Source organism: Cryptosporidium andersoni (genome assembly GCF_001865355.1).
Source record: "Cryptosporidium andersoni isolate 30847 chromosome Unknown contig_1, whole genome shotgun sequence".
Taxonomy (NCBI): Eukaryota; Apicomplexa; class Conoidasida; order Eucoccidiorida; family Cryptosporidiidae; genus Cryptosporidium; species Cryptosporidium andersoni.
In genome coordinates, this window is record NW_027122907.1 from 219,505 (window position 1) to 233,655 (window position 14,151).

General features: G+C 29.8%; 10 protein-coding genes across 10 annotated transcripts; 7 read left to right on the plus strand and 3 right to left on the minus strand.

Annotated features, from left to right (window-relative positions):
• Positions 1-427: 427 nt before the first annotated feature.
• cand_032490 (uncharacterized protein) lies at positions 428-1,111 on the minus strand (the record flags this gene model as incomplete). The annotated part of the gene is made up of 1 exon (XM_067213475.1): positions 428-1,111. The coding sequence occupies one exon, from the start codon at positions 1,109-1,111 to the stop codon at positions 428-430; it is 684 nt and encodes a 227-aa protein (XP_067066726.1).
• A 726-nt stretch (positions 1,112-1,837) lies between these two features.
• cand_032500 (TB2 HVA22 family protein) lies at positions 1,838-2,440 on the plus strand (the record flags this gene model as incomplete). Its single annotated transcript, XM_067213476.1, has 1 exon — positions 1,838-2,440. The coding sequence occupies one exon, from the start codon at positions 1,838-1,840 to the stop codon at positions 2,438-2,440; it is 603 nt and encodes a 200-aa protein (XP_067066727.1).
• A 332-nt stretch (positions 2,441-2,772) lies between these two features.
• Positions 2,773-5,811, plus strand: cand_032510 (uncharacterized protein; the record flags this gene model as incomplete). The annotated part of the gene is made up of 1 exon (XM_067213477.1): positions 2,773-5,811. One exon carries the CDS (start codon positions 2,773-2,775, stop codon positions 5,809-5,811), a length of 3,039 nt encoding a protein of 1,012 aa, XP_067066728.1.
• Positions 5,812-5,966: 155 nt separating this feature from the next.
• Positions 5,967-6,464, minus strand: cand_032520 (G-patch domain-containing protein; the record flags this gene model as incomplete). The annotated part of the gene is made up of 1 exon (XM_067213478.1): positions 5,967-6,464. The coding sequence occupies one exon, from the start codon at positions 6,462-6,464 to the stop codon at positions 5,967-5,969; it is 498 nt and encodes a 165-aa protein (XP_067066729.1).
• A 157-nt stretch (positions 6,465-6,621) lies between these two features.
• Positions 6,622-7,734, plus strand: cand_032530 (initiation factor 2 subunit family protein; the record flags this gene model as incomplete). Its single annotated transcript, XM_067213479.1, has 1 exon — positions 6,622-7,734. The coding sequence occupies one exon, from the start codon at positions 6,622-6,624 to the stop codon at positions 7,732-7,734; it is 1,113 nt and encodes a 370-aa protein (XP_067066730.1).
• A 217-nt stretch (positions 7,735-7,951) lies between these two features.
• cand_032540 (uncharacterized protein) lies at positions 7,952-9,511 on the plus strand (the record flags this gene model as incomplete). Its single annotated transcript, XM_067213480.1, has 1 exon — positions 7,952-9,511. One exon carries the CDS (start codon positions 7,952-7,954, stop codon positions 9,509-9,511), a length of 1,560 nt encoding a protein of 519 aa, XP_067066731.1.
• A 457-nt stretch (positions 9,512-9,968) lies between these two features.
• Positions 9,969-10,505, minus strand: cand_032550 (uncharacterized protein; the record flags this gene model as incomplete). Its single annotated transcript, XM_067213481.1, has 1 exon — positions 9,969-10,505. The coding sequence occupies one exon, from the start codon at positions 10,503-10,505 to the stop codon at positions 9,969-9,971; it is 537 nt and encodes a 178-aa protein (XP_067066732.1).
• A 340-nt stretch (positions 10,506-10,845) lies between these two features.
• cand_032560 (synaptobrevin family protein) lies at positions 10,846-11,608 on the plus strand (the record flags this gene model as incomplete). The annotated part of the gene is made up of 2 exons (XM_067213482.1): positions 10,846-11,310; positions 11,390-11,608. 2 exons carry the CDS (start codon positions 10,846-10,848, stop codon positions 11,606-11,608), a joined length of 684 nt encoding a protein of 227 aa, XP_067066733.1.
• Positions 11,609-12,015: 407 nt separating this feature from the next.
• cand_032570 (uncharacterized protein) lies at positions 12,016-12,708 on the plus strand (the record flags this gene model as incomplete). The annotated part of the gene is made up of 1 exon (XM_067213483.1): positions 12,016-12,708. The coding sequence occupies one exon, from the start codon at positions 12,016-12,018 to the stop codon at positions 12,706-12,708; it is 693 nt and encodes a 230-aa protein (XP_067066734.1).
• A 203-nt stretch (positions 12,709-12,911) lies between these two features.
• On the plus strand, positions 12,912-13,895 carry cand_032580 (uncharacterized protein; the record flags this gene model as incomplete). The annotated part of the gene is made up of 1 exon (XM_067213484.1): positions 12,912-13,895. One exon carries the CDS (start codon positions 12,912-12,914, stop codon positions 13,893-13,895), a length of 984 nt encoding a protein of 327 aa, XP_067066735.1.
• Between the last annotated feature and the right edge of the window lie 256 nt (positions 13,896-14,151).

The following is a 14,151-nucleotide window of genomic DNA, read 5'->3' on the forward strand; positions in this document are numbered from 1 at the left end:
TTATACAAATAAGTCTTATTTCTTTTTTTTTTTTTTAGTAGGAAGTATAAAAGTTAATAACTACTATATTAATTTCCTTCAATATATATCATAAAAGGAATTAGGTTAGAAATATATTAAGATGAGTAGATCCAATCAGAAAATCAAAAATTGACATGTAAATACAGGTATCAAGGGAAAATTATATAAAAAAGATAAATGGTCTTATAAATCATTATATAAATATATGCATGCATGTATGCATAAATCTCTTTAAAAACTTATTTAGTTACGTACTCACTTCCTCTATTCAATATTATATAAAATATATATCAAATCAATAATATCAGAAATTTTCCTCTTTTCTTTCTTTTAAAAAAAAGGTACCAATCTTAAGATAATGTGATTATAATATATTCGAGTCATAATTGGTTATTTCCAAAATTTATTACTTTGCCATACTATCTTTTAAAGTCCTGCCAACTCCTGAAAATACTTGAAATGTGTCTGTATTGGGTGTCAACATATTGTTATTTGTACTTAATATATTGGAATTATTCATATTATAAAAATTAAGATACTCATTTTGGTTATCTTCAACTCTATTTAAGATGTCGTATTGAGAATGATTTAATACATAGTTAATTATTTGCCAAATAAAGTAGCTACTAGCAGTACAAAATACTAAGGATATAGTAGAAGAAAATATACTAAGTCGTAAAGACCAAATAGTCAATTGAACTATCTCAGGTTTATCTCCTATATAAGGTTCAATAACCTTTGGATTATCTGAATTCTTCATAATATCTTGTAAGAAGTTCAAATTCCTAATTACTAGTAATATACACACTATTATTTGGAAAACCGATATCAAATAATACATCAAATAATATTTTATGGGAGATTTCCTCATAGATATATATAAACCAAAACATCCCAAGGCACCAATTTGAAATATTGCCCAAACTATATTTGGAGTAAATAATCCTATAGAACCAAATATTATATGAAGAATAGAAACTCCCTTTAAAATATATAACCACTTATTTACTTCTGTTGTAGACATAGCAGCTTGGGTTTGATTACTAGAAGTAAGTAATATATTAGGAAATGACAAGAATGGAGAAATCATCTTATAATAATTTCAATACTTTTTATACTGATTAAATTTGGTCAATACATTAAACAGCAGTTAATATTGATACCTCCTTTTTGCAAAGCGGCTAAATTCTGAAGGATGTTAATAAACTGAATTAGTAAGTATTTAATATTACACTTGTCTAGACTTTCATATATCAATATTCACTACAATTACATGGTTTAAAAGTTAATGCCTTAATGAGCTTGTAACAATAGATGTTACCTGTTACTAAATGTATACTAACTACTATATATTTATGCTTTATAAAGTGCTTAATATTTTAAATATTGATAAATCAATTAGTTATAATATATTGAGAAGGTATTAGTTATAATTAAAAACTTCATATCTCAATTTAATCTGAGTAGTATCACTATTATTTAATATCTAATATATTAATAATACAATTAATAATGTAAGTTAGGCTATGAATATTTTTTCTTTAGCTAGCCTAGTAGATTGGGGAGGGGGTTAGTAATAACCCTATCCTTTAAAATTTCTAATAATTTTTTCTTAATTATTTCAGTAAGTAGTAAGAGGATAAAATAATAAAAAATTGTTATTTTAAACAAGATATACGTTGGAATTATTACCAAATTTTGCTATTTTGATATTAACCCTTCTAGTTACTAAATTTTTACAATTTTGATTTCCAGTTAACTTATAATAGTATTGCAAGAAATATAAAACGCCAAAGATTATTGAAAAAATTTAAGAATGTTTTGTGTTAATGATAATCCAGAATCTATAAGTACCTTTAGTGGGATTAATTTCAATGTGGAGAGATATTGTAAAGATTTAGATATAAAATTGAGTCAATATGATTATATTAAGATAATATGTAATTATATTGGATGTCGTCCAAGCTATCTACTTGTAACTTTGTCACTTATGTTAATAATAACAGTTGCTATGGGTTATGCAGGAGCATTAATATGCAATTTGATTGGTTTCATATATCCAGCATATATGAGCTTTAAGGCAATAGAGACTCCAGATAAGATGGATGATAAACAATGGCTAACATATTGGGTTGTATATGCAATATTTAATATTGTTGAAGCATTTACTGATCTTATTTTATTCTGGATACCATTCTACTATTTAGGGAAATTGTGCTTCTTATTTTGGCTATTTTTACCGGAAATGAAGGGTGCTGAAGTTTTATATTTAAATTTATTTAGACCAATATTACTAAAGTTTCAGAATAAGATAGATAAGGCACTTGATGATGTTATGGATGTGTCACATGCTGCAAAGATAGTTGCTCAACGTTATTCTAATCACTTGACATCTAAAAAGGAAAATAAAGTAGAATAAGTGTAAATTGATTGCTTACAATTGTATAACTTAATAAATGTAGATTGTACACATAAATAATATATATGCATGCGATATAAATGAGTTATTACGAATACCAAATAAGGTGTTTCCCAAGTTTTCATACCCGCCCATTTTTCCTCCTTTTTTACATCCGGCTTCCCACGTATAGTGTAATTGGTATATCCCGCTCACCATTGACAAGTTTTATTACTTTATGTGGGGAGTAATAAGAGAGTTTAATTAAGTTTGAAATCTGTTTACTGTAAGATTGATATGAGAAATTCATATCTACAATATTTGTAGATACTTGATAATAAGCTTGATGCCCTATGGACTGTTTAAGTGGGACTGATATAGAAGGGTCACTAGTGAAAAGTAACTTTACTGGTAATAAAGAGATTCTTTCTATAATTGAGGATACTATAGATAATATAGGAAATACAAAATATAGAGTATCAAGTGAATTAAATATCAATTCAGATACTTGTAATTCGGAATTTGGACAAAGTTCACTTGGTAGTCAAGATGTTATATTAATGGATAAACAAGTACTAAAGAGCAGTAATGACTGCTCACTAATTGAACAACAGGACATAGATAGTGGCACTCATTCTGATAATGTGGATATATATCATGTAAGAGATTTTAGATGTGAAACTCGAGATTGTGAAAGATTATCTTTGATGTATAAAGGTATAGTGGAAAATCAGCAAATATCTTCTAGTGGAAGAGATTTTGATTATTCAAATGGGTATAGCTATATTCATACAAGATTATTGAAGCTAAGTAGTATGATTAAAAGATATAGTTTATTGCCGGATAGTGATTCTAATTTTGTCAATAGTTTAGAAGTAGAAGTAGAAATTTTATGTGAAGTATTAGCAGAACTGCGGACTATTGGATCTTTTAATGATACTTATAGACGTTTTAGATTAGCGAAGGATTTATTTATAGATAATAATAGCCATAATTCTGGTAAAGTAGATAACTATCCTAGAGAAGATATCTTGGGAAATATTGATAAGACAAGATGTGATATTAATCAGATAAATAACAATAAAGGTGAGGATGTTGGTTTAGACGATTCTAATAAACCTATAGATATAGGTGATATTTTGAAATTAGGTTGGTTAAGTTTTCAAAGTTCTGCTTCTAGCAGGAAAGAAATAAAGTTATTGGATAAATTTATCAAAGATTATATGAAAAAGAGGAGAGAAAGTAAGGAGGTTTCTGTATCTCGTGATATAATGTCTGGTTGGCTCCATAAATGCGATAATAAGAAAAAAAAATTAATAAATTATTTACAAGATATGGATTCTAGTTCAGACATTATTACATCCTTAATTCTAGATAGCTTGACACTACCTTCATCACCTTCAATTTTGTCGTTATTCTCTCCAAGCTATATAATAAATAATATATATCCATTTATGGTGAATATGAATATTAATGATGTGAAATATGGGAATAATTCCTACTCTTCCACTATTAGTGATACAAATAGTCATACATTGGCACCTCAAGATTCTCAAGGAACTGCAACTATATCAGAAGTTCGATCTGGAGATATGAATGTAAGTAATACTAAAGCAATTCAATCGGAATCAGTTATGAACTGGATTAAAAATCATAAAAAGTCCTCTATGTTTGTAGATAATGTACTCCTCGCTCATGGTAATTTGAGCTTAGATCCGGAAAAATTGGTCAATCAAGAAGATGAATATCATTTAATTTTATCATCTAGACTTGGTGGAAGTAATAGTTTAAATATTTATAAAGATCACACTCTACAAGATCTACAGAAAATCGGATTGATAAGTGATGAAGTAGTCTCAGTTGTAAACTACAAATTATTGTGGGATGAGTTTAAGAGCAAGTGTAGTATATTATACAATAAATTTTTAAATAGAAGGGCAAAAAACTACCAACGACAGCGCTTTTACAAGTCTATACCAACAATAGGCTTATCAAGGCCAAAAAGACAGTGGGTTGAAAAGGAAGAAGTGAAAACTAGACAATACCAAAGTATATATAATGATAAAAGTTTGCCAGAATTGCCATCACAGATTATTAGGCGCGTTGTGATTTATAGAAGTGACTGGAAACGTCCACCGATGTACCTACTCATTACACGTAAAGGTAAACAATGTAGTGGTCTTAATCCTATAGCACGTGAGGAACATATAGACTATGATGTAGATACGGATGAAGAGTGGGAGGAGCAGTACGGAGGTGAGGATGTAGATGATGTTGAAGATGGATTAGATAATAATGATGATGAAGATGATAATGAAGCAGTAGCTTCTGGCTGGTTAGTTCCAGATGGTTGCTTTCAATCTGATGAATTATTGGAAGATGATATTTTATTAGGAGCTGGTAATGGAAATACTGTGAATAGGAAGTCAGTAAATATTTTACAATCAATTAATTTTGATATTCCACTTGTTGCATCATTTTTGCAGCATAGAAACTTAGATTTTGGTGCTGGTATATCAATAGCAGATGAAAATATTGCAGTTTCTCTCTTAAATGATTATAAGATGCTATTTCCACAAGGTATAGAATGGATTTATATGAAAATGAGTGATGCTCAACCTGACAAAGTAGTTTCTTTGATTAGTAATAAGATAACTCCGGCATGCAATTCTGTGGATGAAGATACTGAGAATAATACTGACATAAAGATAAGAAACTTAATCAACAAAGGAAGTATTTTGAAGGATGATCTACAAAAGGAATTATCATACATGATACATGGTAGCTGCCTTTCCACAAAAAATATAGTGGAAGAGTTTATGAGGCTACATAGTAATATAAAGAAAGTTGCAATTATTAGGTTTTTGAAGGAAAATACGACTAGGATGAAAATACAGGGTGATAATAAGACTCGTTGGTATATTTTAGATAAGGTTGAGAATTTAGATAAAATAAGACTTGAGATATCACTAAATAAGCACAAATTATTGGATCAAAATACTATAGTAACATCACCTGTACAAAAGAAAGAATTACTTTCTACATCTACAAAGAGGAGTAACATTGAACTTTGTGAAGATCAGATCCAAAGTAGTGAGTTTATTACTAATATTGTAGAAAATGACGAAAATTGCGATTTACAAAATAGAAGTGAGCTAATAGCTGGACATTCTATAGTATCTAATATATCAGTTGAAAATAATAGCTTAATTTCACCTAATGAACACTCTGGTAAAAGAAGAAAGTGTTCTATGCCTAAATGCACACCACTGTATACAAATAACGATTCATTAACAGTTAAGATAGGTTCAAGTCCAGAAATTAAAAAAAGTGCTGTGGTCAGTAACAACTCATTGATAACAAATTTCTTTCAGCCAAAGCAGAAAAACTAAGTTATCCAATTGTTTTGTCAAATCTTGTATATCATTTATATTTGTATAAACATTATATCCTAAGTATTATATTCAGCAAATTTAGCTGGCAGTGCAAGTGGAATATATTAATGACTATTAGTTATTTTTAGTTTTACTATTAAGCACTAGTTGGTTTATTTTGTTTTTGTATCACATATAATGATGCCACTTTGCTTATTCAACTTCTTAGCTATAAGTGGGACTGTTATACCCTGTTCATCTTTTCCAAGACCTTGTCCTTGTTTCCATCCCATCCGTTCCATTAATTTCTGACCAATTGACATAGAAGAATTTATATTATTACTATTGATAATATAACTAGATTCTATTTCGTTACTCCTTTGAGCTATATCATCGTAAATGTTTGGTACTGCTGGATCATACTCTGTACTAGGAGTAATATTTATAAGATCAGTTTTATCTATATATTGTTCACTAGTACCCTCTTTAGGTATTTTGTAGTCATTATTTAAAGATTCCTTATACATGGTGATATTATCTGGTGATTCACTATTTATTTTATATATCTCAGAGTTTTCTTCGACTATGTTCCAGTCTAATTTAATAAGTGAACTTTCTTGAAAATTACTTTGAGATGATGCAGGAGGCAAGCCATCATATAAATCATTCATAGAACTATTTTTAGCTACAAAATAAGTCACTTGTGATAATTATATTGGAGAAATACTCTAAGAATAATGGCCTATTTTAGTACTAAATTGCAAGCGGTTACCATGTTCTATTTTAGTATTAATTTCTTATTTTTCAGTATAAATTTCATACTAAATAATGATTCAGGAAGTTTTGCAAATAAGTGCAGATTTCCATGACAAAGAGAATATATTAAAAAGTGGTAGAGCTAATGTTGATAATGTTGCAATTTACTTTTGGGAATATTTAAATAAAGAATGTAAAAATTCAACACCTAGTTGTGTAGTTTTAGAATCTGTTGTACTAGCTTTGAAAAGAGTTGTAAATGAGAGTACTGCTACAGATCTACCTGAACTATTTACAGAGATAAATGCAGCAAAGGATATGCTATTGATGTGCTTGTGCAGTGATCAAATGTTAATTGAACTAGCATATAGCTGTGGAGTAACTAATTTTTCTATAGCTCCAATCTGTAATATATTTGAGTCATGTGTAATGCAATTAATAATGAATGAATATAATGGATTTTGTAGTGATATTGAATTATTTAAATTAAGATTAGCTGAAAAGATTTGTAATTTTGTAAATAATTTAACTAAGGGATCTCAAGAAATTTCTCACTTAACATCATCAATCTTTGTTAGAGATAGAATGACAGTCTTAACATTTGGATATTCAGATTTAATAGATATAGTTTTGTGTAATGCCTGGAATAAATATAAAAAACATTATAACTTACTCATTGTAATACCTTCTGAAAAAATAACTAATGAAAATGCTGCAAGAAAAGCATTAATTGATTTTCATCACAAGAAAATATCAGAATGGATTGTTAAACTTGAGGAATTTGGAGTTTCAGTTTCTACTTTACCCCTAGATTCTATATACAATGTTATGACAGTTGTTGACTTTGTGTTAATAGCAAGTGAATGTATATTTGAGACTGGAGCCATTGCAGGCTTATCTGGGACTGCAATCATTTCTTCAATAGCTAAGAATATATTTAAAAAACCAGTTTTTGTCATTTCCTATGTTGCAAAGTTTATCAAATATGTCCCATTTGAAATGAAGACAACTGATATCCTTACAAATTCAACTTATAAAGGTATAAAATCTACTAGTGGTAACATTGATCTAATATATTCTTCTATTGACATATCAGAGAGCAACAATATTTCAATGATATTTACAGATATTGGTGCATTAAGTCCTTGTAATGTAGCATTTGAACTAAAACAGCTTGGTTTCTAATGATTAAATAAAAAATTTTATCTGGGATACTTTCCAGTCCTAATATGCAACCTAAGAAACTGTCATTGTTGTTGCTGTGTGTGTGTGTGTGTGTGTGTGTGTGTGATATCTTATTTCTTTACACACCTTAAAATTAACATTTATAAGTGTCAAGCTCTGACAAGGCTCTATTAAATTGTATGCCTATGCATATTCTTATTTTATTATATATTTAAATATGCGAAATTTGAACTTAAATTTATTAAGACTTTCAATATTTTTGATTATATATAATTTGGTTACTTTTTGTAATGGTTCTAATCCTGATACCTCCACAATTCAACCAATCCCAACTCTATCAAATGCTATTAAATCTGGAAATATACCAGCAAAAGTAGATCTTGGCACAATTGATATGCTAGAAGCTCATAACTTATACACGGCGGAAGTTACATTGACTAAATTATTGGCTGCCATGAAGAAGCAGCAAGAACTAAAAGAACATGAAATCAATATTAAGGCAGCACTAGCCTCAAATTTGCAGAAGTTAAATGCTATAAACGAATTAATGCAAACATTAGTTGAGTATACAGCTGAAAATTTGGGTAGTATGGTTGGAGAACTTCAAAATACGGTTGAAATGAGTGAAGATACCAGAACCCTTTTTTTTGAAGAATTAAACTATAAAGTGATACCAGTTAAAAAACTTCCTTTAGCTGAATATTCTCAAGAAGAATTAGATATATTTGCTAAATTTTCTGCAAGTGGTGATTATCAGGGGCTAGACTGCCCTTTAAGTTGTGCTCCTAGTGTTTGTGATAATCAATCGAATAAAGTAACCCACTGTTTTAAAGCTAAAACATTTAAGGATGGGAGTATATCATCTGAATGTACTCCTTTTACAAATACGGATACTTTAACTTGTCCAGATGGCTTTGTTAGATGTGCATTGGCCCAACCGAGTAGAGGCAATGTTTATGAAGTAGCAGTTGCCAGCAAGGATAGAAATGGAACTTCTATTGCTATATCTGGAAGAAACATGCATCAGTGTCTTAGATTACTTGTTGTCCCTCACTCAGTAAGTTGTTCAATAGACAATATATTTTCTGCAATTCAGGAATCTCAGCGTATTATTGTACCGAGTGGAACTAGTATATATCCATCAGTTTATGGAGATGTGGTTCTTTTCAAAAATCTTCAAATAAAGAAAGTTGGTGATTATCAACTTTGCTTACTACAGTTTCATCAAGATCCAAATACTAAAGGTGGATCTGGAACTAGAATATTAGGATCTGACACTATTGGAGAAATTAATGTTGTTGATCCTGATAGCAATGCAGTTGTTGAACACTTAAACTATAGAGTCAATACTACAATGAGCAAAGATACAGATAACATTAAATCTAACAATAGTGATTCCAAAAATGACAACTCAACTTATACTGAAAGTAAAAATAAAGAATTATTACCTATAGACGAGATTACTCATACAGATATGTCAGAAAGGAACAAAACTGAACAGAAAGAACTAGAAACAGACCTAAAAAGTGAAGAATCTACATATTTTAAAAAGAATGTTAACAACAATGAGGAAAATGACGATGAGGCTAATACTAAAACTAATTCTATATGGTATATAGTTGCTATAATTATTTTCCTTGTTATTGTTGGAGGACTAATATATTATTATTATTATAAACACAACATTGTGAAAGTGGAAATCCCCGAACAAATTCCAATACTAGATACTGAGTCTCAAAATACGACTTTAGCTAGTAGAAAAACAAAACGATCATGATTTTTAGAAGGCCCAAGTACAATAATAATTGAATTAGTAACAAGGAAAAGATATCATTACTGCCTGTGCGTTATTAATATTATTTAGCAACTAATTCCAAAATATAGGGCTAGCAATCTTTAACCTTATATCTTTATAATTCAGTTTTAATTATACACTTGAAGTAGTAATAGGGTTCTTTCTACTTATTTAAAGCTCATTCTAGATATTTAAAAACTTCTGTATATTTGGAGACTCTCTTAAAATTTTAATTTGAAATATATATTCAAAAAACTTTTTAATTTGAGAAATCTCATATTTGAAATTAGGTAGTGGTATATTTGGATAGTTCTGCACTAACTTTGGGACAATGAAGAGAAGTGATGTTAAGAAGTAAACGTGAGTATAATTGGCTAGATAATTATTTTATAATGTAACTATGTTAACTAGAGCTAGTCACTCAATATTTGTGTACAACTTATAAGCTTACCTGCTTATACAATAGAAATATTTCATCTAAATAATGTTCACTGTGTATTTCTTTATTATCCAAGTGATTACTGATAGTCAAATTCACAAAGTAAGGTTTTGAAATGCTCAATTTTATATCATAATATTCTGATTCTTTATAATCTTTCATTATATATTCAAAGCATTTACTTCCGAAGGTTTCTAGATCATTTTTATCTGATATATTGAGCATATCTGGATCTTTATTATGATTCTCTACAAAATGCTCCATAACTTCACTTGTTTGAACAACACTACCACATATTCTACAGACTATAGCAGCTCCAGCTCTACAAATTTGTCTATATTGCTCTAATTCAAGTAGTGTACATTCATTTTTGCGTTTGCACTTCTGTAAATCGTCTATTTGGGATTGAAGTATCTCTTTATGTCTTAAATTTTCATTTTTTAACTTTATATACTCCAGTTCAATCTTTCTTAACTCTTGTTCCAACTGGACAGACCTTTGATAATAATAATGGGGTGTATTTTCAGAGTTATTCATTAATAATAGATTTGAAGACTATCACTTTCATCAAAATTTAACTGGCAGACACAAAAACTTGCACCAATGCAAATATGCAAAGTTATAGCGCGTAAATTGTCAATTATATAAGTTTATTTTTATATTTAGGCGGCTAGTGATCTGTATGAGATGCGCCACTTCCCTTCCTAATACAATATTCCCCTCTTCTCCCCTTTTCTTGAGACCTGAATAACAAAGCTTGTTTTTTCAAGCAATTAACAGAATATATAAATCTTTACATATCTTATATTGCAAGGTATTCCTTATATTTTGTTTTGTTTATTGAATTAGAGATAGTACCAATTTATCGAGGTGTGGAATGTGTGAGATCACTTTTATTGGTAGAGCAAGTGATGGGCTTGTTCTAACGGAAACTTGGGATGACTTGACAACAAACAGATCACTACAGAGCTACAAGCATCAAGCAAAGCAGATTTTAAAGAATGTAGGATCTGAGGTTGGGTCGGAAAAGTGTTCTGTGGATAGTGGGAATTATGTCTTTTATTATATTGTGGATGGTGGAATAATATACATGACATTGTGCAGCAAGTCTTACCCCAAAAAGCTTGCATTTTCATTTTTGCAGGAAGTTATTAAGTACTTCTTTGAGGAACTAAAGAAGGAATTTGGTAATAGGGATGGAGATTATAGAGCCAATATTGAATCTATAGACAAACCCTATTATTTTATTAAGTTTGATAGGATAATTCAGCGCTGTAAATCGGAATATAGAGATCCTAGATCTTCTAAATCTTTACAGAAATTGAATGATTCATTAATAGAGGTATGTTCTGCTTATATATATGTGTATGTGTATGTGTAGAAATAAAATGTATTTACATATATTTTGTCTTTTTTATCAGGTGACTAATATTATGAAAAGGAATGTGGACGACATCTTACTTCGTGGTGAGAATTTGAATGAGGTGGAGCGTAAAGCAAATGATCTGAAATATGCTTCCTTAGAATTTTCAAGAGCTGCTAAGAAGCTTTCATTACAAGCTCTTATTCAGAAATATGCACCTTTTATAGCTCTGCTGACAGTATTTCTTCTAGTAATTGCATGGAAATTATTGCTATGATGTATTGATTTTCTAATTTTATAGTTACTAGAATAAAAGGTAATTCCTATATCTCTTTAATATAGATAGCTCTTAATAGAGGAATAATTGAGACGTAATTTACATTGCATGCAGTTCTAATAATACAGCCTACTGGCGCCTTATAGGGTGCCGGTTTTTTTTTTTTTTAAAAGAAGTGCTCTCTACTACTTTGGTGGACAGTTTCGATGTCCTTATTTTATGTACCTCCCAATAATTATATTTTCAGATATTTACTTATTAGGGACTTGAAGGGAAATATAATATCTTCAATTTATACTTGCTTTTTTACTAGAGTTTCTTTTTTTCTATAACTTCCTATACAATCTAGCTAATACTTTGGAACTTCCAAATACTTTAATTTAGTATTAAGAGTGGTTTCATAATTAATGGAAGACTATTTTCAAGATGAAACTGACCTTTATAATAGTCTAAGTACTAGGTACAAACATTTGGTTATTTCAAATCAGACACCTCAATTAAAAGGTATTATTACAATTCTGAGAGACGTAAATACAAACAAGGAAGATTTTATGTTTTATACAGACAGAGTTAGCAGAATAGTCTTGGAAGATGCTCTAAATTTGTTACCTTACAATGTAAAAACTATAAAGTCACCGATGAATGTAGAATATAATGGCATTACCTTTAATACACCAATATGCGGAGTTAGTGTATTAAGATCTGGTGAAGCCCTTGAAAATGCTTTAAGAGCAGTCTGTAGAGGGTGTAGAATAGGTAAGGTATTGGTAGAAAAAGGCATAAGTAGTAATTCCGAAGTTATATCATCATATGTGAGACTACCAACTGATGTTTCAAACAGAGTCGTCATACTCATGTATCCTGTAATGGAAACAGGTAAATCTATTTGTAGAGTTATTCAAATACTTACTGAACATCATGTAGAAACTAAAAATATTATTTGCATGGTATTGTTTGCATCTAAACAAGGGATAGAAACTATCTTTTCAAGATATCCAGATATTAGGTTAGTTGTGGCTTCTGTGGATCCCCTAATGGACAAGGAAAATCAGTTACTCCCTGGTCTTGGTAACTTTGGTGATAGATATTTTGGTACCTAATTTTTTTTGTTCTTTTTTTTTTTTTTGATTTATCATATTTGGACTATGCTTCAAATTAACCGCTCATGCAATTTTACTTGGGGCAGAGAAATTCATACTTGGAAAGAGTGAGAAGAATTCTGAATAATCCTTAATTTTAAGTAAAAATTTTTTTATTCAAATAAATATAGCTAAGATATCTTTAGAATACCTTTGCTTAATGAATGGTGGATATTCTACATAGGCTACATCGTTTATATAGAAGGGGGAAGATAGAAAAAGATCATGTGATATCCTCTAACTCTAGTGAACCTTTAATATTTAACCGTAATAGGTTAAACTATCTTGAATTGGAAATTGAAACTTTAATCTATTTTCTAAAAAAGGAACTAAAAGATGTTTGTGAAGATTACACTAGAATCAACTTTACTAATAAAACAATCAAAGACTTAGACAAGTTTGAATTATTTATAAGAGATAGCAAAGTTCCCATAACTCCTGTTATTCAAGCCATTCTAGTTATAGTTAGAGGCTTATTAGAAACTCTCGAACAATATAAAGATGGTAAGTTAATGCCATTTTATACTCGTTTGGGAGAAAGTGAGCTATACTTGTTGAAAGACAATTATTCAGCTAAACTTAATAAAATGAATACAAGAAGACATTCAGAATTTAAGAATCAATCAGAATTTAATAAGTATTATGAATCTAAGACTCCAAGAAATTATATTCCTGGTAATATACGTAAAGTTGACTTTGATAAAATGGGTACCCCAAGAAATATGTATACTTGTGGAGCTACACCTAGAAATCTTATTCAAGGTACTCAAACCCCTAGATCTAGAAGTGAATTTGGAAAATGTGTTAATATAGATAGCCTTGGGACACCTAGAAATACCAGAAAGAGCCACTCTAGTACTAGATATGAGGCTGCAACACCCAGAGCATCATATAGAGCATATAATGGTAATCAATACTTTAACAGCCAAAGTGAAGATATAATGGCAGCAAAAGCCTTATTAGGACTTAATGTTGCAGTACCAGTTACAGAAACTGATGTACGAAAAGCTTATTTGAAGGCTGCTATGCGTTGGCATCCAGATAAGATGCCACCAAATTCAAGTGAACAGTCACATTTATGTTTTACAGCTATACAAAATGCGATGGAACTTCTTCTATCTCACACCCATAAAGAATATCAAGTTTAACTTTTTTTTATTACATATTTGACTTATCTTTAATTTAATTTTTTAATATCTGAAATTTGTATAGAATTTGGATACCTAAGGGAAGTAGCTGATCTTTGTTACAATATTTAGAGAATATATACTAGTGAGCGCCTAGTTGGCTTTAGATAATCACACTATAACTACTTCTTTTTATCCATAAAACCACAAAGCTCTGGAAATCCATGCATAATTTTTAAGTACCTACAACGGTATATATTTATGTGGGCCTCTACTC